This window comes from Macaca nemestrina, chromosome 20, assembly GCF_043159975.1.
Source record: "Macaca nemestrina isolate mMacNem1 chromosome 20, mMacNem.hap1, whole genome shotgun sequence".
NCBI classification, from domain to species: Eukaryota; Metazoa; Chordata; class Mammalia; order Primates; family Cercopithecidae; genus Macaca; species Macaca nemestrina.
The window spans coordinates 56,164,041-56,191,656 of record NC_092144.1 but is presented as its reverse complement, the minus strand read 5'-3'; the positions used below and the strand labels follow the sequence as shown (position 1 = coordinate 56,191,656).

The 27,616-nt window shown below is 52.8% G+C and overlaps 2 protein-coding genes across 2 annotated transcripts; both read left to right on the top strand.

The window, feature by feature from the left end:
* Window positions 1–1,418: 1,418 nt before the first annotated feature.
* On the top strand, window positions 1,419–2,972 carry LOC105478564 (nanos C2HC-type zinc finger 2). Its single transcript, XM_011736002.2, has one exon. The coding sequence runs from the start codon at window positions 1,498–1,500 to the stop codon at window positions 1,912–1,914; it is 417 nt and encodes a 138-aa protein (XP_011734304.2). The 5' UTR covers window positions 1,419–1,497; the 3' UTR covers window positions 1,915–2,972.
* A 10,861-nt stretch (window positions 2,973–13,833) lies between these two features.
* Window positions 13,834–27,574, top strand: MYPO (Myb related transcription factor, partner of profilin). The gene is made up of 3 exons (XM_071087174.1): window positions 13,834–14,409; window positions 15,154–15,707; window positions 26,275–27,574. The coding sequence occupies exons 2-3, from the start codon at window positions 15,206–15,208 to the stop codon at window positions 26,973–26,975; spliced, it is 1,203 nt and encodes a 400-aa protein (XP_070943275.1). The 5' UTR covers window positions 13,834–14,409; window positions 15,154–15,205; the 3' UTR covers window positions 26,976–27,574.
* The last annotated feature ends 42 nt before the right edge of the window (window positions 27,575–27,616 follow it).

Here is a 27,616-nt window from a genome sequence, read left to right as displayed (position 1 = left end):
ATACAAAAAATTAAACAGGTGTGGTGGTGTGCACCTGTAATCCCAGCTACTTGTGAGCCTGGGGCAGGAGAATCACTTGAACCCAGGAGGCGGAGATTGCAGTGAGCCGAGATTGTGCCACTGCACTCCAGCCTGGGTGACAGAGCAAGACTCCATCTCCAAAACAAAAAAAGAGACAGGGTCCACTCTGTAGCCCAGGCTGGAGTGCAATGGCACAATCATGGCTCACTGAAGCCTCAACCTCCTGGGCTCAAGTGATCCTCCTGCCTCAGCCTCCTCACTAGCTGGGATTACAGGCACATGCCACCATGCCCAGCTGATTTTTTATTATGTGTAGAGACAGGGTCTCACTATGTTACCCAGGCTGGTCTCAAACTCCTGGCTTCAAGTGATTCTCTAGCCTCAGCCTCCCAAAGTATTAGGATTACAGGCGTGAGCCAGCATGCCCAGCCCAAGAGGCGGCATTCTAAGTGAAATCGTCTTTTGCCAAGGTCCTCTGCCACTTCTAACCTCAATTCCCAGTTCCCAGAGTGAGTATGAAACCCGACTCTGCCATTTCCCTGCTGTGTGACCTTGGATACATTCCTTAACCTCTCCAAGCTTCATATCTTTCTCTGTAAAATGAAAATAATAGTCCTGGCGCAGTGGCTCACGCCTGTAATCCCATCGCTTTGGGAGGCAGAGACAAGTGGATCACCTGAGGTCAGGAGTTCCAGACCAGCCTGGCCAATATGGTGAAACCCTGTCTCTACTAAAAATACAAAAAAATTAGCCGGGCTTGGTGGTGGGCGCCTGTAATCCCAGTTACTCAGGAGGCTGAGGCAGAAGAATCGCTTGAAGTTGCAGTGAGCAGAGATCACGCCATTGCACTCCAGCCTGGGCGACATAGCGAGACGCTGTCTCAAGTAAATAAATAAAATAAATCAGGTCATGTTGTTATTATTATTTTTGTCTGTTTATTTTTGTAGAGACAAGGTCTCGCTATTTTGCCCACGCTGGTCTAGAGGTCTTGGGCTCAAGCGATCCTCCTGCCTCGGCCTCCCAAAGTGCCCAGAGTGCAGGTGTGAGGCACCGCGCCCAGCCTGGTTGCTATGATGATCAGCAGTAACTCTGAAGTCTAGGAAGGGTGTAGCCCCTCCAGCCTAGGGGTGGGGGATATTTGCAGACATGGGCTTTCTTTGAACAGATAGGGAAACTGAGGCACAGAGAGTGGAACTGTCTTCCCAGAGGACACAGAGCACCTTGGCAGCAGAGCAGGGACCAGAGACCAGGGGAATGATCTCCTTCCAGATCTCTGTGAAGAATTAAAGTCAGATGGGGGTTATGGGCAGGGAGTGGGCCCTTTAAATCCTAAGCTCCACCTTTGCTTAGAAGAGTCTCTGGGCATTATAAAAGGGGGTGCAGCTCCCTTCTGCTCTGGGAAACGCCTGCTGCTCTTGCCTACGGGCCCCCAGCCCCAGCCCCTCTCCAGTGGCCCACCACCCCTGTTTTGGTGCCATGCAGCTGCCACCCTTTGACATGTGGAAGGACTATTTCAACCTGAGCGAAGTGGTGTGGGCGCTGATCGCGAATCGGGGGCAAAGGCTGGAGACCCAAGAGACTGAGGAGCCAAGTCCTGGGCCCCCGTTGGGGCAGGATCAGGGGCTGGGAGGGTCAGGGGCCAACGGGGGCCTGGGCACCCTGTGCAACTTCTGCAAGCACAACGGGGAGTCCCGCCACGTCTACTCCTCACACCAGCTGAAGACACCAGACGGCGTGGTGGTGTGTCCCATCCTGAGGCACTACGTGTGTCCTGTGTGCGGTGCCACCGGTGACCAGGCCCACACGCTCAAGTACTGCCCGCTCAACGGTGGCCAGCAGTCCCTCTACCGCCGCAGCGGGCGCAACTCGGCCGGACGCAGGGTCAAGCGCTGAGGACCGTGAGATGTCCACCACCCGCACCCCTGACCCTCCTGGTCTGTCCCACCCAAGTCCCTAAACTCTCTCCTCCAGTCACCCAGCCCTTTGGAATTTCTGGCCCCCAGAACTCCACCTTGGCTGGATCCTGAAACAGTGGAGACTCCTGGGAGCCAGGCCAGCCCCGCCCCCTTGGACCTGTCAGCTCTGGGAGCTCTGGCCTGTGGGCGTCCCAGGGTCCTTGGTGCGCGGGAACCCTTCCTGCATGGCCTTGTAGCGCCCTCTGGGCCCCGGTTCATGGATCTTTTGTTCTCGTGGGGCCTGCTGGTGACAGGAGCCCTGCCCCTTCAACTTCTCCGTTCCTTGTGGAGTTCTTGGATTTTTGAACCTCCAGGATTCCACGGTGCTGTCCCAAGCCAGCCCTTAGGAGACACTGAAGAAGGCTGGCTGAGAAGTGCCAACCCGAGAACTTCAAGATGGGATGTCCACTTAACACCAGCCTTCTCCACCTTCACCCTTCTGTAGAACCACGGTGTCATCGTGGACCACACCGGTTCATTCCTTCCCTGACCTCAGCACCCATCCGTCAGGAGCTGAGTGGGACGCTGGAGAGCACCGTGTCACTGGAGGGCACGGTGTCTTCATAGGCTCACCTGCGGATGGAGAGTCATGGGGTGAGCTGACACCTTTCAATGCCCCCTGGTTGTTCTTCCCCTTGTTCAGCCCATTGCACTCGGCACGTGCCCCCATCCCCAAATCATCGATGGGTCCTTTTTCCCAGCAAGAAGCACATCTTTCCACTACCTCCCATCCGACCCCCCAAATCGTGATAGTTGACTAAAGAATATTTTTTTTTCCTCCTGTATTTTTCATCCTCCAACTTTTAAGTCGAGGAACCGCCGATAAGACAGGGGTTTGAGTACCCGGATGGGAAAGGCAACGGCCTAGCTTTTATTTTAGGGGCAAAGAAAAGAAGGACCCCAGTCAGATTTTAAGTTGTTCAGTTTTTGGCACAGGGCTGGGACCCTGAGTATTGAGCTCTGGTGAATAAAAAGGTTTTTCAGTCGTCTTTGAAATGGCTATATCTGTTTCCGTCTTTGGTTTGTCTGTGAGACAAGGTCTTGCTCTGTCGCCCAGGCTGGAGTGCAGTGGTGCGATCTCGGCTCCCTGCCCGGGTTCAAGTGATTATCCTCCCTCAGCCTCTCCAGTAGCTGGGACTACAGGTGCGCCCCACGAGGCCTGGCTAACTTTTTTTTTTTTTTTTTTTTTTTTTTTTTTGATACGGAGTTTTGCTCTTTTCACCCAGGCTGGAGTGCAATGACGCAATCTCGGCTCACTGCAACTTCCGCCTCTCGGGTTCAAGCGATTCTCCTGCTTCAGCCTCCCGAGTAGCTGGGAATAAAGACATGCATCACCACACCCGGCCATTTTTGTATTTTTAGTAGGGACGGGGCGACCGAGTAGCCGGGACTACAGGTGCGCACCACCACACCCAGGTAATTTTTATTTTTGGTTTTTGTTTTTTCTTTATTGAGATGGAGTTTCGTTCTTGTTGCCCAGGCTGGAGCGCCAATGGTGCAGTCTTGGCTCACTGCATCCTCCAGTTCCCGGGTTCAAGCGATTCTCCTGCCTCAGCTTCCCAAGTAGCTGGGATCACAGGTGCCCACCACCGCGCCCAGGTTTTGTTTTTTTTTTGTTTTTTTTTTTTTGTATTGTTAGTAGAGATGGAGTTTCACCATTTTGGCCAGGCTGGACTCGAACTCCTGACCTCAGGTGATCCGCCCACCTCGATCTCTTAAAAGTGCTGGGATTGCAAGCGTGAGCCACTGCACCGGGCCTTTTTTGTTTGTTTGTGATGGAGTCTTTCTCTGTCGCCCAAGCTGGAGTGCCGTGGCCCAGTATCGGCTCATTGTAACCTCTGCCTCCTGGGTTCAAGCGATTCTCCTGCCTCAAGCTCCAGAGTGCCTCACCACACTGGCTAATTATATAGATATATATGTGTGTGTGTGTGTGTGTGTGTGTGTGTGTTTTAGTAGAGATTGGGCTTCACCATGTTGGCCAGGCTGGTCTCGAACTCCTGACCTCAGGTGATCCGCCCTTCTCGGCCTCCCAAAGTGCTAGGATTACAACGTGAGCAACTGCGTCCAGCCTCTGTCTCCATCCGCTCATCTGGCTTTGTCCTCAGCGGCTGCGGGAAGGAGCAGGTAGCTGCATTGGCCAGACCCAACACGCAGGGAAGCTGGAGGCGGGACAGGAAGGGGCTTTGGGTTCCCCTCCCAGCCTGCACCCGATACATCCGCCAACCTGTGAACTGGCTCTCAAATTCCTCCCGTGCCTCCGCCTTGATCCTCATTCCCTTTTCATGTCATGTCTATGGGTTTCTCTGGCCCTGTGAACTCCCGGGATCTTCCAGGACCGGCTTTTTGATAGTCCTTAAACTTTTTGAGTTCCCAGAACCCATTGGAGAGGTGTTGAAAACTGTGGTCCCTGCCCTGCATGGTGGCTCACGCTTGTAATCTCAACACTTGGAGAGGCGGAGGTGGGAGAATCACTTGAGACCAAGAATTTGAGACTAGCCTGGCCAATATAGTGAGACCCCGTTTCTACAAAAAATGCAAAGCAATAGTCAGGCATGCTGGCATGGGCCTGTAGTCCCAGCTACTAGGGAGGCTGAGGCGGGAGGATCACTTGAGCCCAGGAGTTAGAAACTGCAATGAGATATGACCTTGATGCTGCACTCCAGTCATGGTGACAAAGTGAGACCCTGTTTCAAAAAATAAAATTAAATTAAAAATAAATAAATATGCTGGGTGTGGTGGCTTATGCTTGTAATCTCAGCAGTTTGGGAGGCCAAGGTGGGCAGATCGCCTGAGGTCAGGAATTTGAGGTCAGCCTGGCCAACATGGTGAAACCCTATCTCTACTAAAACAAAAATCAGCCAGATGTGGCGGTGCATGCCTGTAGTACCAGCTACTTAGTCACCCTGTCTCCATTAAAAATGCAAAAATTAGCCGGGTGTGGTGGCGTGCACTTGTAGTCCCAGCTACTTGGTCACCTCATCTCTATTAAAAATACAAAAATTAGGCCTGACACGGTGGCTCAAGCCTGTAATCCCAGCACTTTGGGAGGACAAGGTGGGCGGATCACCTGAGGTAAGGAGTTCGAGTCCAGCCTGGCCAACATGGTGAAACCCCATCTCTACTAAAAATGCAAAAATTAGCCGGGCATAGTAGTGCGTGCCTGTAATCCCAGCTACTCAGGAAGCTAAGGCAGGAGAATTGCTTGAACTCGGGAGCAGAAGTTACAGTGAACCAAGATTGCAGCACTGCACTCCAGCCTGGGTGACAGAGCAAGACTCTGTCTCAAAAAAAAAAAAAAAAAAGAAAAAGAAAAAATATTAGCTGGGCGTGGCGGCAGGTGCCTGTAATTCCAGCTACTCAGAGGCTGAGGCAGGAGAATTGCTTGAAACAGTTGCAGTGAGCTGAGATCGCACCACTGCCCTCCAGCCTGGGAGACAGAGCAAGATTCTGTCTCAAAAAATTAATTAATTAATTAATTAATTAATATAATAGAAAAAAGAAAAGTACAGTCCCCACCCCGGGAAATGCACACATGCAGGAAACGTTGCATGTAACATCAGGGTTCTTCTACCTCATTCTTCCACAAATGTTTATTGAGCACCTACTTCAGGCAAGACACTTTTTCTTTTGTTTTTTGAGACGGAGTTTCATTCTTGTTGCCCAGGGTGGAGTGCAATGGCATGATCTCAGCTCACTGCAACCTCCACCCCCTGGGTTCAAACGATTACAACCTCCACCCCCTGGGTTCAAGCGATTCCTACCTCAGCCTCCCAAGTCTCTAGCATTACACGTGCACATCACCACATCCAGCTAATTTGTGTTATTTTTAGCAGAGATGGGATTTTGCCATGTTGGCCGGGCTGGTCTCGAACTCCTGACCTCAGGTGACCCACCCGTTTCAGCCTCCCAAAGTGCTGGGATTACAGGCATGAGCCACCGCGGGGCAAGGCACTATTCTAGGCATTAAGGGTACAGGGGTGAGCAAAACAGACAAGGTCCCTGCTCCCATGGAGCTGTCATGCTAGTGGGAGGGGGGAGCACTGCCAACCCATAAATCTATAATGTCAAGTGCTTCCCTTTATAGAGAAGCAAGGCAGAGTACAGGAATGGAGACTGAGAGGAGAGGCTGGGTGTTTTGTGTGTTTTGTTTTTGAGACAGACCCAGGCTGGAGTGTAGTGGTGCCATTCAGCTCACTGCAACCTCCCACCTCGGGTTCAAGCAATTCTTGTGCCTCAGCCTCCTGAGTAGCTGGGACTAAAGGTGCACACTACCATGCCTGGCTAATTTTTGTATTTTTAGTAGAGACAGGGTTTCACCATATTAGCGAGGCTGGTCTCGAACACCTGACCTCAGGTGATCTGCCCACTTCGGCCTCCCAAAGTGCTGGGAGAACAGAGGTGAGCCACCACGGCCAGCTGAGAGGCTGCTGTATACAGGCTGGTCAGGTGGAGGTGACATTTAAGCAGAGTGCAAATGAAATGAGGAAACCTGGAGAATATCTGGGGGAAGGGCTGTCCAGGCAGATGGGAGAGCAGGTTCAAAGGCCCTGATGTGGGGTTGAGAATAAGCAGAAATCTGGCTGAGTTAAGATCAGAGAGGCAGATGGTGCAGGCAGAGAGTCCAGAATGCTGCATACCCCACTGAGAACTTGACCTTCATTGTGTGTTTTTAGACTCTGAAACCCAGCCATGGGCTCTTTCGTGGTTACACAGGGAACGAAAGACCCCAGTTAAAGACCTCTTCCCACAAGGTTCTTTTCCAAAAATGGAGCTCCCACCTGTAATCTCAGCACTTTGGGAGGCTGAGGCAAGAGGACTGCTTGGGGTCAGGAGTTCGAGACCAGCCTGGCCAACGTGGTGAAACCTCGTCTCTACTAAAAATACAAAAATTAGTCAGGCATGATGGCACATGCCTGTAATCCCAGCTACAAAAATCGCTTGAACCAGGGAGGATGAGGTTACAGTGGGCTGAGATGTCACCACTGCACTCCAGCCTGGACTACAAAGTGAAATTACTAAAAAAAAAAAAAAAAAAAAAAAAAAAGACAGCTTTGCCCAGCAAAGACTCCCAAGTTAAATCAGACAGTGGGGAAAATGAAAAAGAAGTCCCAAGCCCAGAGCTGTGGTGTTGCTGCAGGGCAAGAGCCCAGCACAAGGGTACCCAGCCCAGCACAAGGGTAGGTGAGGACTGGTATCTTTCTACCTGCTACTCTATCCACCTGAAGGAAGGGGCACCCCTTTCAAATTCACACCAACAGGCTGAACCAGGAGGAGAGTTTAATAAAGAGACTGGCAGGGTGCACTGACTTCACACCTGTAATCCCAGCACTTTGGGAGGTTGAAGCGGGTGGATCACGTGAGGTCAGGAGTTCGAGACCAGCCTGGCCAATATGGTGAAACCCCATTTCTACTAAAATACAAACATTAGCTGGGTGTGGTGGTGCATGCCTGTAATCCCAGCTACTCAGGAGGCTGAGACAAGAGAATTGCTTTAACCCGGGTGGCAGAGGTTGCAGTGAGCCGAGATCACGTGACTGCCCTCCAACCTGGGCGACACAGCGAGACTTCATCTCTAAAAATAAATTAATTAAATAGTAAATAAATAAATAAATAAATAAATAAAGAGATTGATGTCTGCCAAAGTGCACAGCAGTTCAGAGAGCAACAGGGACAGTGTCCCCGGTACTCAGAGGGATTATGATGGGGCTGGTGGTGGAGGCTGCTTTACACCTGGAAAAGTGAGACAGGAGAGAGCTAGAGAGAGAGAAATAGTGGTTGTCAAGTTTTGTGTTTCTCTTTTTTTTTTTTTTCAGATAGGGTTCTGCTCTGTCCTCAAAGCTAGAGTGCAGTGGTGTGATCATGGTTCACTGCAGCCTCAAACTCCTGGGCTCAAGCCATCCTCCCACCTCAGCCTCCTATGTAGCTACAACTACAGGCACACCTCACCCTACCTAGCTAATTTTTTTTCTTTTTCCTTTTTTTTTTTTTTTTTTTTTTTTTGTAGACACAAGAGTCTTGCTTTGTTGCCCAAGCTGGTCTCGAACACTTGGCTTCAAGTGATCCTCCCACCTCAGCCCCAAAGTGTTGGGATTACAGGCGTGAGCCACCACGCCTGGCCTGTTTCCCTTGTTTTAAACCACTCAGTTTGCAGTACCTTGTCATGACAGCCACAGGAAAACTGGGGCTCCGGGGAGGCATCCAGGGAGTCTGGACTGAAGTAGGTGTTGTGTCAAAGTCCGGCCTGGAGCCTGTGAGAAGCCTGCATGCAGAGAATTATGGGAAGAGGTACAGAGAGCTCTGCAGGTGTGGACAGGTCGAGGCCAGACGCAGGACAGTTGGTGATTCTCCTGCACCTGCCCTATCTCCTGCAGTTACCTCCCATGAACCAGAGACCAGGGAGGCAGGCAGATGGAGAGCACACAGGGCAGCCTCCTGGGCTCAGAGGAGATACACAGGGGCAGAGTGGGCATGCAGGGGCCACTGGAGACTTCTACATGGCGCCCGTGTGCATCAGACACCACCTCGCCCACCCCTGAGGAAATCAGAGAAGACAGCAGCTTCTCCGTGCAGAGAAGCAAATGCTTCAGAACGGCCTCTTCCCTTCAGCACCACTTTGGGCTTAGGAGAGAGAGTAGGGAAATAGTTCTACACCCACACAGAACCAGGGAAGGAAAATTAGATCCACTAAGGATAGACCTAGAGCTTCACAGAGTCCCCATTGTGCCCTGAAGTATATAAGGCCAAGGCTTTGTCTCTGCACCTCACACTCCCACAGTGGCCAAGAGTGCCTACCACCGTGTTGGTCTCTGAAACTGGATTTGTGCACGTGTGGGGTTCTAGGGCTTCTGGTGAGTGGTGACCATAGATTAGACCCGATTTCCAATGCTAACCAGTATCTGGCCCATTCTGGAGAATTTTATACAAACGAAGGGAAAAGATTGCACGGTTTTTTTTTGTTTGTTTGTTTGTTTTGAGACAGAGTCTCTCTCTGTCGCCCAGGCTGGAGTGCAGTGGCATGATCTTGGCTCACTGCAACATCCACCTCCTGAGTTTAAGCAATTCTCCTGTCCAGCTTACCAAGTAACTGGGACTACAGGCATGCGCCACCACGCCAGGCAAATTTTTGTATTTTTAGTACAGATGGGGTTTCACCATGTTGCCCAGGCTGGTCTCGAACTCCTGGCCTCAAATGATCCACCTGCGTAGGCCCCCCAAAATGCTGGGATTACAGGAGTGAGCCACTGCACCCGGCCAAGATCACATTATTAACAAAAGTCTTTATTTGTAATTTGTACTGAGAATGTTGAGAGATCACTTTTAGGTTTATCATTCAGTTTCTCCATTTCTCTACCCTCCCACAAAAAGTCTTGCTCTGTCACCCAGGCTGGAATGCAGTGGAGTGGTCATAGTTTACAGCAGCCTTGAACTCCTGGCCTCAAGCAATCCTCCCTGCTAGGCCTCACAAAGTGCTGGGATTATAGGCATGAGCCACTGTGCCTGATCCAGATTGTCTCTTAATGTGTCTCTCCATCTGTCGTTTTTGCCTTCTTCCTCTGCCCTCCTTCCTTTCTCCTTTCTCCCTCCCCACGTTCCTTCCTTCCTTCCCTCCCTCTTATCCAGTCCAAAACAGAAATCTCACACTCATTAGTAAATCCTCTTGGCTCTAGCCTCAACATCCATCCCAAATCTGGCCATGTCTTCTCCAGTGCACTACCCTCCAGTGCCCCACCACCTCTCACCCAGAGTACTGCAGTCACCTCCTCAATGATCTTCCTCCTCCTACTCTCAACCCCTTAGGTTCTATTTTCAGGCTGGGCACAGTGGCTCATTTCTGTAATCCCAGCGCTTTGGGAGGCCGAGGCAGGTGGATCACTTGAGGCCAGGAGTTCGAGACCAGCCTGGCCAACATGGCAAAACCCCATCTCTACTAAAAATACAAAAATTAGCAGGGCATGGTGGTGCACATCTGTGATCCCAGCTACCCGGGAAGCTGAGGCACAAAAATCACTTGAGCCTGGGAGGCAGAGTTTGCAGTGAGCCAAGAAGGCACCACTGCACTCCATCCTGAGCAACAGAGGGAGACTGTCTCAAAAAAAAAAAAAAAAGGGTATATTTTCTTTTCTTTTCTTTTTGTTTTTGAGATGGAGTCTCGCTCAGTCGCCCAGGCTAGAGTGCAGTAGCATGATCTTGGCTCACTGCAACCTCCACCTCCCAAGTTTAAGCGAGTCTCCTGCCTCAGGCTCCCCAGGTGCCTGCTATCACACCTGGCTAATTTTCATATTTGTAGTAGAAACGGGGTTTGCCGTGTTGACCAGGCTGGTCTCAAACTTCTGACCTCAAGTGATCCATCTGCCTCGGCCTCCCAAAGTGTTGGGATTACAGGCGTGAGCCACTGTGCCCGGCCAAGAGTATATTTTTAAAACCCAACAAAAGTGATCCCATTAAAACACAAGCCAGCTCACCTCCCTCCTCTGCTCCAAGCCCTCCTGTGGTCACTGTCTTACTCTGACTAAAAGCCAAAATCCTCATCTCGGCCCACAAGGCCCCACACAATCTGCCTCTCACCCAAGTCTGGCCCTTTTCCCACCCTCTCCCGTTTGCTCAATCTTCTCAAGTCACTTTGTCCTCTAAGCTGTTCCCCGAACACTTCTGGAACATTCTGGCCTCGGGGCCTTTGCATTCACCCTTCTGGCTCCTTGGACAGCTCTTGGCCCAGATACCTACCTACATAGCCTACTCTGCCACTTCCTGCAAGCCTTTGCTCAAAGGTCACCTTCTCCCCGAGGCCTTCCCACCCACATATTCCTGATCCCTCCAACCCATCTCTACTTTTCTTTCCTCCTTAGCACTTATCATCATCTAACGTGCCGCGCAGCTGAGTAGTTTATGTCTCTGGTTGCAATGGTCAGTTTCACGTGTCAGCTTGTCTAGACCGCTGTCCCGTCATTCAGTCAAATATGAATCTGGCTGCTGCTGTGAAGATATCTCGTAGATGTGATTAAAGCCTATAATTAGTTTACCTTAAGGAAGGAAATCTATCCTCCATAATCTGAGGGGGTCGGGTGCGGTGGCTCACGCCTGTAATCCCAGCACTTTGGGAGGCCAAGGCAGGTGGATCCCCTGAAGTCAGGAGTTCAAGACAGACTGGCCAACATAGTGAAACCCTGTCTCCACTAAAAATACAAAAATTAGCCAGGCATGGTAGCACGCACCTGTAGTCCCAGCTACTTGGAAGGCTGAGGCAGGAGAGTTGCTTGAACCTGGGAGACGGAGGTTGCAGTGAGCCGAGATCGCACCACCGCACTCCAGCCTGGGAGACAGAATGAGACTCTGTCTCACGTAATAATAATAGGCCAGCACGGTGGCTCACACCTGTAATCCCAACACTTTGGGAGGCCGAGGCAGGCTAATCACCTGAGGTCAGGAGTTCAAGACCAGCCTGGCCAACATAGTGAAACCCCATCTCTACTAAAAATACAAAAAAATTAGCTGGGTGTGGTGGTGGGCACCTGTAATCACAGCTACTCGGGAGGCTGAGGCAGGATAATTGCTTGAACCAGGGCAGCGGAGGTTGGCAGTGAGCCAAAATCATGCCACTGCACTCTAGCCTGGGTGACAGACAGAGCAAGACTCCGTCTCTATAAATAATAATAATAATCATCATCATCATCATCTGAGTGGACCTGCTACAATAAGTCAAAAGGTTTTCAGAGCAGAGCCGAAGCTTCCCTGAGGAAATTCCACCTGCAGAGAGCGGCTTTAGTTCACACCCAAAGCTCCAGCCTGCACTTCCCGATGGGTGCCATTTGTATGGATTTTGAAGGTGCTTAGCCAGCCCTACAATCCTGTAAACCAATTCCTTGCAACAAATTGCTTCATACATACCCCCTACTGGCTGCGTTCCTCTGTGTTATACCTGATTGATGAAGTGATCTACTTCCTGTCCATCCCCCATTCCCCGCTAGAAAGGAAGTTCTGAGAGTGGAAATCAGTATTTTGTTCACTGCTGTACCCCAGGTGCCTAGGGCGGCACTTTTTTTCTTTTTCTTTTTCTTTTTTTGAGATGGAGTTTCGCTCTTGTTGCCCGGCTAGAGTGCAGTGGCACGATCTCAGCTCACTGCAACCTCTGCTCTGGTTCAAGCGATTCTCCTGCCTCCACCTCCCAAGTAGCTGGGATTACAGGTGCCCACCACCACGCCCGGCTAATTTTTTGTATTTTTAGTAGAGACGGGGTTTCACCGTGTTAGCCAGGATGGTCTCAATCTCCTGACCTCGTGATCCACCCACCTCGGCCTCCCAAAGTGCTGGGATTACAGGAGTGAGACACCGCTCCCTGCCTTGTTTTTATTTTTTTGAGATGGAGTCTCTCTCACTCTGTCGCCCAGGCTGGAGTGCAGTGGTGCGATCTTGGTTCACTGCAATTTGTGCCTCCTGGGCTCAAGAGATTCTCCTGCCTCAGCCTCCCGAGTAACTAGGATTACAGGCACACGCCACCACACCCAGCTAATTTTTTTTTTTTTTTTTTTAAATTTTTAGTAGAGACAGGGTTTCACCATGTTGACCAGGCTGGTCTCGAACTCCTGACTTCAGATGATCCACCCATCTCGGCCTCCCAAAGTGCTGGGATTACAGGTGTGAGCCACTGCGCCCAGCCTTACATTCACCATATCTTACCTGATCCCACACCCCCAAGTGGGACCTGGGCCAGAGACTTGGGTTTCACCTAGATATCTTCCTTTCCCTCCCTAGCCCGACACTCATCATGCTTTCCATATATTCTCTCAAACGTCTCTCCATGTCCCCCCTTGACACTGTCCCTGTCTTAATCTAGTCCCCCCCGCCCCATTCCTAATCCTTTTCTTACCCCTGCTCATGACTTTTTTTGACTCTGCCCAGTAGTCTTGCTCCCTTCCACCCACCCTCCACACAATAGGCAGAGGGGCCTTTTATTTTTCTCTCTCCCTTCTTTTGAGAAAGGGTCTCACCCTGTTACCCAAGCTGGAGAGCAGTGGCCTGAGCATAGCTCACTGTGGCCTCCAGCTCCTGGGCTCAAGCAATCCTCCCGCCTCAGCCTCCCAAGTAACTGGGACCACAGGCATGTATTTTTTTGTTTTTTTGAGACGGAGTCTCACTCTGTCACCCAGGTGGAGTGCAGTGGTGCAATCTCAGCTCACTGCAACCTCCACCTCCGGGGTTTAAGCGATTCCCGTGCCTCAGCCTCCCGAGTAGCTGGGATTACAGGCATGCACCACCATACCCGGCTAATTTTTGCATTTTCAGTAGAGACAGAGTTTCACTATGTTGGCCAGGCTTGTCTCGAATCTCTGACCTCAGGTGATCCGCCCGCCTCGGCCTCCCAAAGTGCTGGGATTACAGGCGTGAGATCCACCGCGCCCGGCCCAGGCTACGGATTTTAGCTTTTATGTTCATTGTACCAGCAACTGTATAAGTGCTCATTTATATTTATTGAGTCGATGAATGAAGCACCGCTTGTCGCATGACCTTGAGGACTCCTGCAGGATGCTTACGAACACATTTCTCAGCCGGACGGAGCTCCATCATCCTGCCATTCGGCTCACCTCACCTGCGTTCTGGCTTCTTTCCTGTCTGCGTGCACTTGCTTAAAGTCATGCCGGCGTCAGGATTTCCCTCCCTACCAGCCAAGAAGCTATTCCCTCTTATCTTCCCCGCTCCACGAGGTAAAAGTGCGGACAGAAGGGCCCCCAAGGCGTGATTGGAAGGCTTGCGGGTTGCTATGGTTACCGCATCCGCCCGGGGCGGGACATCCTCAGGACGCCCCGCCTCTAGGGGCTGCGAGGTGGGAAGCTCTGGAGCTGCCCAGCACCGGGGCGGGCAAGCCCGGAGGCAAAGCGGTTTCCTCACGCCTCCACTCCACCCACGCAGTTGTCAAGGAGACAAAATGCTTCCCTTCAGCGCTGCCTCCCTCCCCTTTCTCCTAGAGAAAGGGACAGTTGCGTAGTTAGAGAGCAGGGTGGGCTGGAAGACTGTCCGAAAGGCTGAGTACTGGCGCGCTCCCAGTATCTCTGCCACCAAGGCTCGCTACGCCTGCGCCGAGACCCAGTGCCGGGTACGACCCGGGACACGCGCATGCGCGCGACGGAGTTTTTTGCGCGTGCGCCGTTGTGGCCCCAGGGGGCTAGGGTACCCGCGCGGCGCTAATCTTACGGCTGCGCAGTTGCGGCCTGCTGGTGGGGCTCGGCGGAGCGCGGTTCTGCGCCTGCGCTGTGCTGGGGGAGGTGGGAATGAAACCCAGGCGGTAAGGGCGTTGTGGCCCACTAGCCCTGGGCGCGCTTGCGCCTTGGCATGCGGGGCGGCCGGAGGCGGGGCCCAAAGAGGGGAGGGAGGGAGGCTGGGGGTGGGAACAGGCCGCAGAAGCCCGAGCCCTGACCCACCGGCGGCTGCGGCGGCGCCGGTGAGTGACCCGTGACCCGACTCGGTCCCCACCCTCCGCGACCCTCGCTCTCCCTGCCGTCCCCCGTAGCCTCCGCTGTCTCCTTGTGATACGGGACCTCCGTTATCTCTAGAGCTCCCCTTAATTTCTAGCAATCCCCAGAGCCTCCACAACCCCCGCAGACCCTGATCCCTAATATTTGATCGTTCCAGCTCTTCCAGTGATACAGGAGCTCCCACCTCACCATTATTCCTGGACATTCTCTAAGGGCCCTTCTCATATCAGTGTTACAGACGGCCCGGTTGCCCCCTGGAGCTCCTAGAGCGCCTCCTCTGCTCCAGATTACAACCCTTCTTGCTGCATCGCCCCTTCCGCATCTCCTTATCTTCATGCATCTAAGACCCCCCCAAGGCACCCCCATCCTCCCTCCATTTCCTATCCTCCCATGCCCCCATTATCTAACTCCTGCAGACACCTCCTCTCCTCGCACTTTTCCTCCTTTCCCTCCATCCCTCCAGACCCTCCCCCAATTTCTATCAACTCTTCAGCGTGGCACTTCGCCCCGCGCGAAGTCCGAGCCGAGCACTCGGCCGGTGTCAGCTATTCTTAGGCGCTTCCGACTGCCCCGGGTGCCCGTCGCCCCCGCCCGCCCCCCGCCCTCACTCCTGCCCCGGGGACTAAGAAGTTCGCGGCCTGGCGGTCCGGGCGGGGCGGCGGCGGGGGGACGCCGAGCCCCCGCCAGCCCCGTGCGTCCTTTGCCCGCAGCGCCGGCGCCCCCCATGCGCCAGACGGCAGGACGGCGGCGTCGGGGGGCGCCATGGCCTCGGCGGCGGCGGGCGAAGCGGAGGAAACCACCCGGTTGCGCAAGCCGCGCTTCTCGTTTGAAGAGAACCAGATTCTGATCCGTGAGGTGCGCGCCCACTACCCGCAGCTCTACGGCGCGCAGAGCCGTCGGGTGAGCGTGGCCGAGCGGCGGCGCGTGTGGGACGGCATCGCCGCCAAGATCAACGGTATCACCAGCTGGAAGCGCACGGGCCAGGAGGTGCAGAAGCGCTGGAACGACTTCAAGCGCCGCACCAAGGAGAAGCTCGCTCGCGTGCCGCACTCCACGCAGGGCGCCGGGCCCGCCGCGGAGGACGCCTTCTCCGCGGAAGAGGAGACAATTTTTGCCATCCTGGGGCCAGGTGTGGCGGGGCCAGGGGCAGGTGCTGGGGCGGAGGAGCCCCCTGCAGCCCCCTCTTCACAGCCGCCGCCCCCGCCAAGCGCCTGCCCCCAGCGCTACGTGTTGTCGGAAGACCGCCGGGAGGACCGACGTGCAGGTGAGTGTCTTCGGCATCGCTTAGCGAGAGCGAGCGCACACACAGTCGGCTGTGTGTCTGCGCTGTTCCAGCCTTGCTGCAGCCCTGTGAGGTGGATGCTGTCCTTTTCCCCATTTTATAGCTAGGGAAACTGAAGCTCAGAAAAATGAAATGACTTGCCCCAGGTCCCTTAGCTAGTAACTGTCAAGAGTCAGGAATGGAACCAGACCCAGGAGGCCTGACTCAGGTCCACACCTGGGCTCATCAGCGCAGGCAGGATTTCATTAAATGCAGTGTAGAGTAGTGACTCTGGAGGCAGGCTGCCTGGGCTCCTATCACAACTTCGCCACTCAACTGTGTCATCTGATTAAGTTACTGTACTTCAGTTGCTGCATCTGTAAAATGGAGATAAAAATAGTCTGCACTTCAAAGCGTTTCTGTGAAGATTAAATGAGCTAATATGGGTAAGTTGCTTAGTTCAGCACCTCCTGAACTCTGTTAGTTCTTGATAGAATCGTCAATGCGGTGAGATGCATACTATTTCACTATTTCGTAAATATAAGACTCAGACATGTTTGGTAATTTTCCCAAGGTCATGCCTGGGATAGAGGTGTGGAGAGCTGACTACAGAGACTTCCTGCTTAGCCTTGATTCTGGATTATTTCTTCTACAGCCGTTCCCTGAGCACCTGCCCCGTGCTCGATGAGGTTGGGGACACATGGATGACTGAGCCAGTCTAGTAGAGGGGTGGGCAAGACAGTGATGACTTGAAGGGTCAGGGCTGGGGTAGGGGATCCTAGGGACTGTGGGAGCCCAGAGAGGGTTTCTGATTTTGGTGGGTGAGGTGGGGGGTTGTCCAGGAGGGCTTCCTGGAGGAGGGGACATCAGAGCTGAGATGCAGAGTAAGAATGAAGAACTGGGAAAGTATTTTTGGTAGAGGGAACAGCATGTGCAGTGGCTTGGAAGCAAGAAAGCTTGGCCAGTTTGGGAAACTAAAAGAACTTGGGCAGAGGGTTTACAGTGGAAAGGTTGAAGAAAAGTAACATTTTGAGATGAGTTCAGAGAGGTCAGCAAAGGCCAGACCATACTGGGCCTGTAGGCCAAGGTGAGGAGTTTGGATTTTATCCTGACTGCTATGGGGAGCCACTGAAGAGTTTGGAGAAGGGGAGGAACATGGGCATGATCAAACAGGACAGTTCAAGATTATGTGATTCAGAGAGGTTCATTCACCAACCCAAAGTCACACAGCAAGTAAGCGACAGAGTCAGGACTCAATCATAAGTGTGTATCCAACTCCCAGTCCATGGCACTTAACCACTGAGCAAGATTGCCCAGCAATAACAAGAGTTAATATTGACCACAAGTTAGTGAGTGTGCCAGAATTAGATTATACATGGCTTGGAAGTTAAGGTTAGGAATTTGGACTTACTATTTTTGTTTGTTTGTTTTGTTTTTTGTTTTGAGACGGAGTCTTGCTCTGTTGCCCAGGCTGGAGTGCAGTGGCAAAATCTTGGCTTGCTGCAACCTCCGCCTCCCCAGGTTTAAGTGATTCTCCTGCCTCAGCCTCCTGAGTAACTGGGATTGCAGGCACCCGCCACCATGCCCAAGTAAATTTTTGTATTTTTAGTAGAGATGGGATTTCACTATGTTGACCAGACTGGTCTTGAACTCCTGACCTCAGGTGATCCACCCACCTCGGCCTCCCAAAGTGCTGAGATTACAGGCCTGAGTCACCATGCCCGGCCTGGACTTGCTCTTGAGGGCATTCAGGAGGCATGAAAGTCTTTTAAGTAAGAAGGTGACACAATCACATGGGACCCTTGTTCTCAAACCTTGAATCAAACCTCAGTGTTTCCATCTGTGAGATGGCCCCATAGGACCAGAGCAGAGATGGTCAACTTATTTTTTCAGAAGCTTGTTACCGCTTCATTCACTCATTTAACAAATATATATTGAGAACCTCATCCAAGGCAGACACTGTGGTAGGTGCAGGGAATACTGTAGAGAACAAGACAAAATTCCCTTCCCTTATGGAGCTGACATTATTATTATTTATTTATTTATTTATTTGAGACTGAGTTTTGCTCTTGTTGCCCAGGCTGGAGTGAAATGGTGCAATCTCGGGTCACCGCAACCTCTACCTCCCAGGTTCAAGCAATTCTCCCTGCCTCAGCCTCCCGAGTAGCTGGGATTACAGGCATGTGCCACCATGCCTGCCTAATTTTGTATTTTTATTAGAAACGGGGTTTCTGCATGTTGCTCAGGCTGGTCTTGAACTCCCGACCTCAGGTGATCTGCCTGCCTCAGCCACCCAAAGTGCTGGGATTACAGGCGTGAGCCACCACACCCGGCCTGGAGCTGACATTCTATGTAGTTGGAGGAAACAGACCACAAAGACGTAACCCCCAAAACAGACTGTATACCAGGAGGTGGTGAGAACTAAGAGGATAAATAAGGCATACTCAGAGGATAGTGAGTCATGGAAGGGGGCTATACAGACAGGGTAGTCAAGGAGGGCTTCTCTGAGGAGGTGAAATTCAAGTAGAGATGGGAATACAGTAAGCCTGACAGACAGCTGGGAGAAGGGCACTCCTGCTAGAGGAAACGGCACATGGAAAGGCTCTGAGGCAGGAACACGCGTACAGCATCCTCAATTAGAACCTTACACAGGCCTGGCCAGGTGTGGTGGCTCACGCCTGTAATCCCAGCTCTTTGGGAGGCCGAGGCAGGCAGATCACCTGAAGCAACATATCAGTTCAAGACCAGTTTGACTGACATGGAGAAACCCCGTCTCTACTAAAAATAGAAAATTAGCCAGGCGTGGTGGCGCATGCCTGTAATCCCAGCTACTCAGGAAAAGCTGAGACAGGAGAATCGCTTGAACTGGGAGGCGGAGGTTGCAGTGAGCCGCGATCGCACCATTGCACTCCAGCCTGGGCAACAAGAGCGAAACTCCATCTCAAAAAAGAAAAAAGAACCTTACACAGGCCTGGCATGGTGGTTCACGCCTATAATCCCAGCGCTCTGTGTAGTCCCAGCTCACACACTCATTTAAAAGTAGGGAAAATGAGGGCCAGATGCAGTGGCTCACACCTGTAATCCCAGCACTTTGGGAGGCCAAGGCGGGTAGATCACCTGAGGTTAGGAGTTCGAGATCAGCCTGGCCAACATGGTGAAACCCCGTCTCTACTAAAAAATACAAAAATTAGCCAGACGTGGTGGCGTGTGCCTGTAATCCCAGCTACTCAGGAGGCTGAGGCTGGAGAACCACTTGAACCTGGGAGGTGGAGGTTGCAGTGAGTTGAGATTGTGCCACTGCACTCCAGCCTGGGAGACAGAACAAGACTCCATCTCAAAAAAAAAAAAAAAAGTAGGGAAACTGAGAGCCAAAGTTTGCAAATAAATATGATTTTAACTCTTAAACAGTGAAGCTAGGCACAGAGGCACGCCTGTAATCTCAGCACTTTGGGAGGCTGAGGCGGGAGGATTGCTTGATCCCAGGAGGGCAAGACCAGCCTGGGCAACAAAGTGAGACCCCATCTCTACAAAATAATCCAAAAATTAGCCAGGCATGGTGGCACGGCGCCTTGGTCCCAGCTACACATGAGGTTGAGGCATGAGGATCCCTTGAACCTGGGAGGCGGAGGTTGCAGTGAGCCATGATCACACCACTGCACTCCAACCTGGGCAACACATCAAGACCCTTCCTCAAAACAACCAAAAACAAACTCTTGCAGGGGCACTTCTGTGACTCCTGTGAGCCTTGTGGGCATGAAGGCTACTTTCTGTTCCTTTATACTTCGTAGACTGGAAAAGCCACATTTCTGTGTGGCTGCAATTCCCACGTTCCTCATAAGGAAGACTTACCATCCACACCCATACTCCAGGCCCACAGCCCTTGCCCAAGGAGTGGTTAAGAGCATGAACTCTGGCCTGGTGTGGTGGCTTACACCTGTAATCCCAGCACTCTGGGAGGCCGAGGTAGGCAGATCCCTTGAGGCCAGGAGTTTGAGACCAGCCTGGCCAATGCAGTGAAACCTCATCTCTACTAAAAATAAAAAAAACTAGCTAGGCATGATGGCACATGCCTATAATTCCAGCTCCTCGGGAGGCTGAGGCAGGACAATTGCTGGCACCTGGGAGGTAGAAGTTGCAGTAAGCTGAGATTACGCCACTGCACTCGAGCCTGGGTGATGGAGTCAGACTCCATCTCAAAAAAAAAAAAAAAAAGGCCGGGCGCGGTGGCTCAAGCCTGTAATCCCAGCACTTTGGGAGGCCGAGGCGGGCGGATCACAAGGTCAGGAGATCGAGACCACAGTGAAACCCCGTCTCTACTAAAAATACAAAAAATTAGCCGGGCGCGGTGGTGGGCGCCTGTAGTCCCAGCTACTCAGGAGGCTGAGGCAGGAGAATGGCGAGAACCCGGGAGGCGGAGCTTGCAGTGAGCCGAGATCGCGCCACTGCACTCCAGCCTGGGCAACAGCGTGAGACTCCGTCTCAAAAAAAAAAAAAAAAAAAAAAAGAGCATGGATTCTGGCCAAGAGCAGTGGCTCACACCTGTAATCTCGGACTTTAGGAGGCCAAGGAGGGAGGATCATTTGAGGCCAGGAGTTTGAGACCAGCCTGGGCAATACAGCGAGGTTCCCATCTCTATAAAACAAACAAAAGAACAGACTATGGAATCAACCTGGGTTCAAATCCCTTTTCTTTTTTTTTTTTTTTTTTTTTTTTTTTTGAGACAGAGTCTTGCTCTGTCGCCCAGGCTGGGGTGCAGTGGCCGGATCTCAGCTCACTGCAAGCTCCGCCTCCCGGGTTTAGACCATTCTCCTGCCTCAGCCTCCCGAGTAGCTGGGACTACAGGCGCCCGCCACCTCGCCCGGCTAGTTTTTTGTATTTTTTTAGTAGAGACGGGGTTTCACCGTGTTAGCCAGGATGGTCTCGATCTCCTGACCTCGTGATCCGCCCGTCTCGGCCTCCCAAAGTGCTGGGATTACAGGCTTGAGCCACCGCGCCCGGCCTCAAATCCCTTTTCTGCATATCACTCTATGACACCTCTCTCTCAGCCTCAAGTCACCTCATCTATAAAATGGGGCGATGATCATGGTAGTACCTACCCCAGAGAATGGCTGGGAGGACTCAGTGAAATAATATAAGTGGGGAGCTTAGCCCAGAGCTTAGCCTAGGTCCTGGCTGGAGCAGGTGTCCTGTCACTGTCAGCTCTGCTCATCTCTCTCCCAGCCTCCCTACCTCCTGCTCGTGGCTGGCCCAGGGGGCCTGGACCCCCAGCAGTCAGGGCAGGAAGTGGCTGGTTTGTTTGTTTTTGAGACAGGGTCTTGCTCTGTTGCCCAGGGCTGGAGTGCAATGATGCGATCTTGGTTCACTGCAACCTCAGCCTCCAGGGTTCAAGCGATTCTCGTGCCTCAGCCTCCCGAGCTGGGCCTCCAGGCCCAGCTAATTTTTGTATTTGAGTAGAGACGGGATTTCACCATGTTGGCCAAACTGGTCTCGAACTCCTGACCTCAGGTGATCCGCCTGCCTGGGCCTCCCAACGTCCTGGGATTACAGGCTGAGCCACCGCGCCTGGCCTGGATGGCTGGTTTTTTGGTTTTGTTATTCTTTTTTTTCTCTCTCTCTTTCTTTGGCTGGCTGTTTTTGAGAGAAGAGCAGGGTGATCTGATTTGGCCAAGGAGCGGGAGGCCAGCTTCCCCGAGGAAGGAACATCCGAAAAAACATCCGAGCTGATGCAAGAGGCAGTGTAAGCCTGGCCCAGGGAGCGGCACGTGGGAAGACAGACAGAAAGGAGGAGGTGGGGGCAAGTACTGAGGCCCCATAGCCGTGGGAAGAGGCTGGACTTTCTCCTGTGGGTGCTGGGAGCTCTGGGGCCTGGGACACAATCAGCAGAGTCTCTGGAAGCCCCAGTTCTTTTCTCATTAAAGAAAAAATATTGTGCTGGACATTGTTCTAGGCGCCGGGTAAACAGAAGGGAGCAATACAAAGCCCTGCCTGATGGAGCTGACATCAGGAGGAGGAGACAGACAGCAGACACAGAGCCATACCGTGCCAGGTGGAGATAAGTGCTGGGAGAGAAATCAGGTAGGGTTAGGGGAGAAAAAAGGAAGGGGACGGGGCCAGCCTGAACAACATGGCAAAAACCTGTCTCTACAAAAACAAAACAAAACAAAAATTAGCCAAGCATGGTGGTACACACCTGTAGTCCCAGCTATAGCTACTCTGGAGGCTGAGGTGAGAGAATCGCTTGAGCCTAGGAGGCAGAGGTTGCAGTGAACCAAGATTGCACCACTGCACTCCAGCCTGGGTGACAGAATGAGACTCCATCTCAAAAAAAAAAAAAAAAAAAGTAGGCGTGATGTATGTGAGGATCAGCAAGGAGGCCAACGTGGCTAAAGCCAGGTAACCCAAGAGGGCAGGATGGGAGCCGAGGTCAGGGAGGCAATGGGGGCAGATCGTGCGGGGCCCTAGAGGCCTCAAGGACTTTGCCTTTACCCTGAGTGAGGTGGGAGCCACAGGACGGTTTGAGCATAGTAACAATATCCGACTTGTATTTTTTTAAACAATTATATTGCGATATACAGCCGTGCGCGGTGGCTCATGCCTGTAATCCCAGCACTTTGGGAGGCCGAGGCGGGCAGATCACGAGGTCAAGAGATTGAGACCACCTGGCCAACATGGTGAAACCCCGTCTCCACTAAAAATACAAAAATTAGCTGGGCATGGTGGTGCACGCCTGTAGTTCCAGCTACTCAGGAGGCTGAGGGTGGAGAATGACTCCGACCCGGGAGGCAGAGGTTGCAGTGAGCCGAGATCTCGCCACTGTACTCCAGCCTGGGCAGCTGAGTGAGACTCCATCTCAAAAAAAAAAAAAAAGAAAAGAAAAGAAACAAAAAAAGATATACATATATATGGCGATATAATTTCCATACTATACAATCAACGCAGTGTACAATTTGCTTGAGCCCAAGAGTTTGAGACCAGCCTGAGGAACACAGTGAGACCTCATCTCTACAAAAAAATAAAATTAACCTGGTGTGGAGTCGCACATCTGTGGTCCCAGCAGCTCAGGAGGCTGAGATGGGAGATTAAGCTGAGGAGACTAAGGCTGCAGTGAGCTGAGATCTCACCCCTACATTCCAGCCTGAATGACAGAGCGAGACTCCGTCTCAAAAAAATAAAAATCAAGGCCGAGCATGGGAGCTCACGCCTATAATCCCAGCATTTGGGAGGCCGAGGTGGGTGGATCACGAGGTCGGGAGACTGAGACCATCCTGGCTAACACGGTGAAACCCTGTCTCTACTAAAAATACAAAAAAAATAGCCAGGTGTGGTGGCAGGCGCCTGTAGTCCCAGCTACTCGGGAGGCTGAGGCAGGAGAATGGTGTGAACCCGGGAGACGGAGCTTGCAGTGAGCCAAGATCGCACCACTGCACTCCAGCCTGGGCGACAGAGGGAGACTCCGTCTCAAAGAATAAAAAAATAAAATTAAAATTAAAGTGTACAGGGCCAGGCGCAGTGGCTCACACCTGTAATCCCAGCACTTTGGGAGGCCGAGGCGGGCGGATCACGAGGTCAGGAGACTGAGACCATCCTGGCTAACATGGTGAAACACCGTCTCTACTAAAAATACAAAAAATTAGCCGGGCGTGGTGGCGGGCACCTGCAGTCCCAGCTATTCGGGAGGCTGAGGCAGGAGAATGGCATGAACCCAGGAGACGGAGCTTGCAGTGAGCTGAGATCGTGCCACTGCACTCCAGCCTGGGCGACAGAGCAAGACTCCATTTCAAAAAAAAAAATAAAGTGTACAATTCAATGGCTTGTAGTATATTCAGAGTTGTGCAACCATCGCCACGATCAATTTTAGAACATTTTCATCACTCCATAAAGAAACCCTGCACTTCTTAGCCATCCCCAATCTCCCATCTTCCCCATCTTCCCCCAGCTCCTGGCAGCCACTCATCTACTTTGTTTCTATAGATTTGCATTTTGGTTTTGTTGTTGTTGTTGTTGTTGTTGTTGTTGTTGTTGTTTTTGAGACGGAGTTTCGCTCTTGTTGCCCAGGCTGGAGTGCAATGAAGCAATCTCAGCTCACCGCAACTTCTGCCTCTCGGGTTCAAGCACTACTCCTGCCTCAGCCTCCTGAGTAGCTGGGATTACAGGCATGCGCCACCATGCCCAGCTAACTTTGTATTTTTAGTAGAGACAGGATTTCTCCATGTTGGTCAGGCTGGTCTCAAACTCCCAACCTCAGGTGATCTGCCCACCTCGGCTTCCCAAAGTGCTGGGATTACAGGCATGAGCCACCGCACCTGGCCTATTTTTTATTTTTGAGACAGTCTCGCTCTGTTGCCCAGGCTGGAGTGCAGTAGCGTGATCTTGGCTCACTACAACCTCCACCTTCCAGGTTCAAGCAATTCTGCCTCAGCCTCCCCAGTAACTGGGATTATAGGTATATGCCACCATGCCCAGCTACTTTTTGTATTTTTAGTAGAGATGGGGTTTCACCATGTTGGCCAGGCTTGTCTTGAAGTCCTGACCTCAGGTGATCCACCCACTTTGGCCTCCCAAAGGGCTGGGATTACAGGCATGAGCCACCGCGTCCGGCCAAATTTGCCTATTTTGGACATTTCATATAAATGGCCCCTATGATCTGTGATTCTTTGTGAGTAGCTTGTTTCCTGTAGCCTAACTGACTTGTATTTTAGTTGGACCCCTCAGGGTGCTAGTGGAAAAAGATACTGTCAGGGACAGGGGTGGAAGCAGAGAGCCCTCAGGGAGGAGATGACCGCAGTGGTCCTGGTGGGAGATGCTGGTGGTTGGACCCGGGTGGGGACCACTGAGAAAGAAGTTGGATGTATTTAATTTGAAGGCAGAAGCTTCTGTATGCGGATGGTGTCTTAGTAAACAAAACAGTGAAGGTGTTTAACCTGAGCAGCTGGGAGGATGGAGCTGCATCAGCTGAGATGGGGGTGGCTGAGGGAGGAGCAGGTTGGGGGAGGATCAGAAGCCCAGCTCTGAGCAAGTGAGTTTGGGGCGTTTTTAGACAATGAAGAGTGCACAGCTGGAGACAGGAGTCTGGAGCCCAGGCAGAGGTTCAGGCTGAGCCCAGGAAGCTGGGAGCCCCTGTATGCAAACTGTTCAAGCCCATGAGCTTGAATGAGACCCCAGGTGAGTACAGACTGAGGAAGCCTACCAGGCTGGAGGCTGAACTGGAAAATCCTGCTGTCCTGGTTGGAGAGAGTCTCAGGGAAATGTCCATCAGTGCCCAGCCACCCCAGCTCTCTCTCAGGCCCCTCTCTCACCTCCTTAGGATCCAGCAGTGTGATGCAGTATCCAGATAGTTCAAAGCCTCATCAAATGTTGGCCCTTAACTGGGCGCAGTGGCTCACGCCTGTAATCCCAGAACTTTGGGAGGCCGAGGCAGGTGGATTGCTTGAGGTCAGAAGTTTGAGACCAACCTGGCCAACATGGCAAAACCCTATCTCTACTAAAAATACAACAATTTAGCCAGGCGGGGTGGCGCCTGCCTGTAGTCCCAGCTCCTTGGGAGGCTGAGGCAGGATAATCATTTGAAGCAGTAAGACGAAGGTTGCAGTAAGCCGAGATCGCGCCACTGCACTCCAGTGTAGGCTACAAAGTGAGACTCTGTCTCAAAAAAAAATTAAAAAACTAGAAAAACTGTTGGCTCTTACTGTCAGTGAGATGGGAGCTGCCTGGCCCAGCAAGGGACTTTCAGGACCTGCTTCCACTAAAGCGGGCACGAATGTCTCTCCTCTGGGTACAAAGACTGGCCTGCCATGGAGCTTCTCTGCCAAGGCGTGATCTGACGTAGGTTTTAAAAGGATCATTCTGGGGCCAGGCGCGGTAGCTCACACCTGTAATCCCAGCACTTTGGGAGGCCGAGGCGGGCAGATCACCTGAGGTCAGGAGTTTGAGACCAGACTGGCCAACGTGGTGAAAACTCGTCTCTACTAAAAATACAAAAAGTAGGCCGGGAGCGGTGGCTCAAGCCTGTAATCCCAGCACTTTGGGAGGCCGAGACGGGCGGATCACGAGGTCAGGAGATCGAGACCATCCTGGCTAACACGGTGAAACCCCGTCTCTACTAAAAAATACAAAAAACTAGCCGGGCGAAGTGGCGGGCGCCTGTAGTCCCAGCTACTTGGGAGGCTGAGGCAGGAGAATGGCGTGAACCCGGGAGGCGGAGCTTGCAGTGAGCTGAGATCCAGCCACTGCACTCCAGCCTGGGCAACAGAGCATGACTCCGTCTCAAAAAAAAAAAAAAATACAAAAAGTAGCCGGGTGTGGTGGCAGGCACCTGAAATCTCAGCTACTCAGGAGGCTGAGGCAGGATAATCGCTTGAACCCAGGAGTTGGAAGTTGTGGTGAGCCAAGATCATACCACTGCACTCCAGCCAGGGTGACAGAGCAAGACTGTCTTGGGGCTGGGGGGCGGGAGGTAGGAAGGATAGTTCTGGGTTTGGGTAGCGGGGAGGTTAGGGAAGGAGGGGGGAAAGGGGAAATCAAGGCAGCATTGAGGGTCACTCACCCCTTGCCTGCATTTCTCTCTCTACAGATACATCAGCCCACAGCAAGGGGGGCTCCAGCAGCCCGGAGCCATGGGCCCGGCCCTCCTGCACTCCCCAGGAAGGGGGCTGCCCACGGCCCAAGGAGCGTGAGTCCCCACCCCCTTCCGCCCTGCAGCCGGTCCAGCTGCCTCGCCTGGCCTTGTCTCCACCACCCCCAGCCCCTCCACTGCCACCCCCACCACCACTGGCCCAAGTGGCACCCTCGCCCCCTAGCCCCCCACCCCCTCCTCGGCCTCCGCCCACGCTCTCGGCCTCAGACCCCTCCCTGGACTTCCTGCGGGCCCAGCAGGAGACTGCCAACGCCATCCGGGAGCTGGCCGGCACCCTTCGACAGGGACTGGCCAAACTGAGCGAGGCCCTGAGCGCTCTGCTGCCCCTTCTGCCAGGAACCTCAGTCGACTCCCTGCCCCCACCTCTGCCCCCACCCCCACCCCCACCCCCACCCCCCAGGCCCGTCCTGCCCCCACCAGCCCCCAAGGTGGAGATCACCCCAGAGCCCGTGTCTGTGGTGGCTGCTGTGGTGGACGGGGCAGTGGTGGCAGCCCGGGGAGTGATCATTGCCCCAAGGAGCGAGGAGGGGGCGCCCCGGCCACCCCCAGCCCCACTCCCTCCACACGACTCCCCGCCACACAAGCGGAGAAAAGGTTTCCCTACACGCAAAAGGCGCGGCCGATGGAAATCTCCGTGAAATCTCCTATCTATGCTCCTGCCTGCACCCCCTCTCCCCAGCTTGGCGCAGTCGAGGGGGGCGATGCTCTCTGCCCATCCCAGCTGCACCCTAGCTCCCTGCTCCAGGGATGTGAGCACCCACTCCCTGTGCTAGTTAGTGCCTGATTCTCTGGGGGGGCCTCAGTAATGGGCCCCCCCAACCCCTTTCTCTGGTACAGTGCTGTCTGCCTGGCTGCCTCCCTTAACCCTGACTTCTAAGCCATCAATTTCATGTTATTTATTATTGCCCTGTGTGAGGTGGGGAGGGAACCTCTCGGGTCTGCACATCTCCCCTTCCCTAACAGTTCCTGTTCTTGACTTGAAGAGAATTGACCCGTGGGGGACTCCCCACCTGCCCAACCCAGACTTTGGAGCGGGTGGGAGTTGTGAGACAAATCAAAATATGGATGACAAAGAGGATATAGCCGTGTATACCCCAGGGAGAGGAGGCATTGAGTTCTGATGGGAGAGGTATAGGTTGGGTTCTCTGCCTACCATTGCTGTCTCTGACTTCCGGAGCTCAACCCCCTCCTTTCTCCCAGTGGTGACAAGATATCAATAAACTTATTTTTAATACAATTACTTGAGGCTCTGTCTGAGACAGGCCTGGGGGACCAGCAC

Bases quoted from the DNA above. Each gene is read 5' to 3' on its own strand.
- LOC105478564 (XM_011736002.2), top strand. From the start codon at position 1,498: ATGCAGCTGCCACCCTTTGACATGTGGAAGGACTATTTCAACCTGAGC.
- MYPO (XM_071087174.1), top strand. From the start codon at position 15,206: ATGGCCTCGGCGGCGGCGGGCGAAGCGGAGGAAACCACCCGGTTGCGC. The intron at 15,708-26,274 runs GTGAGTGTCTTC...CTCTCTCTACAG, and splicing joins CCGGGAGGACCGACGTGCAG to ATACATCAGCCCACAGCAAG.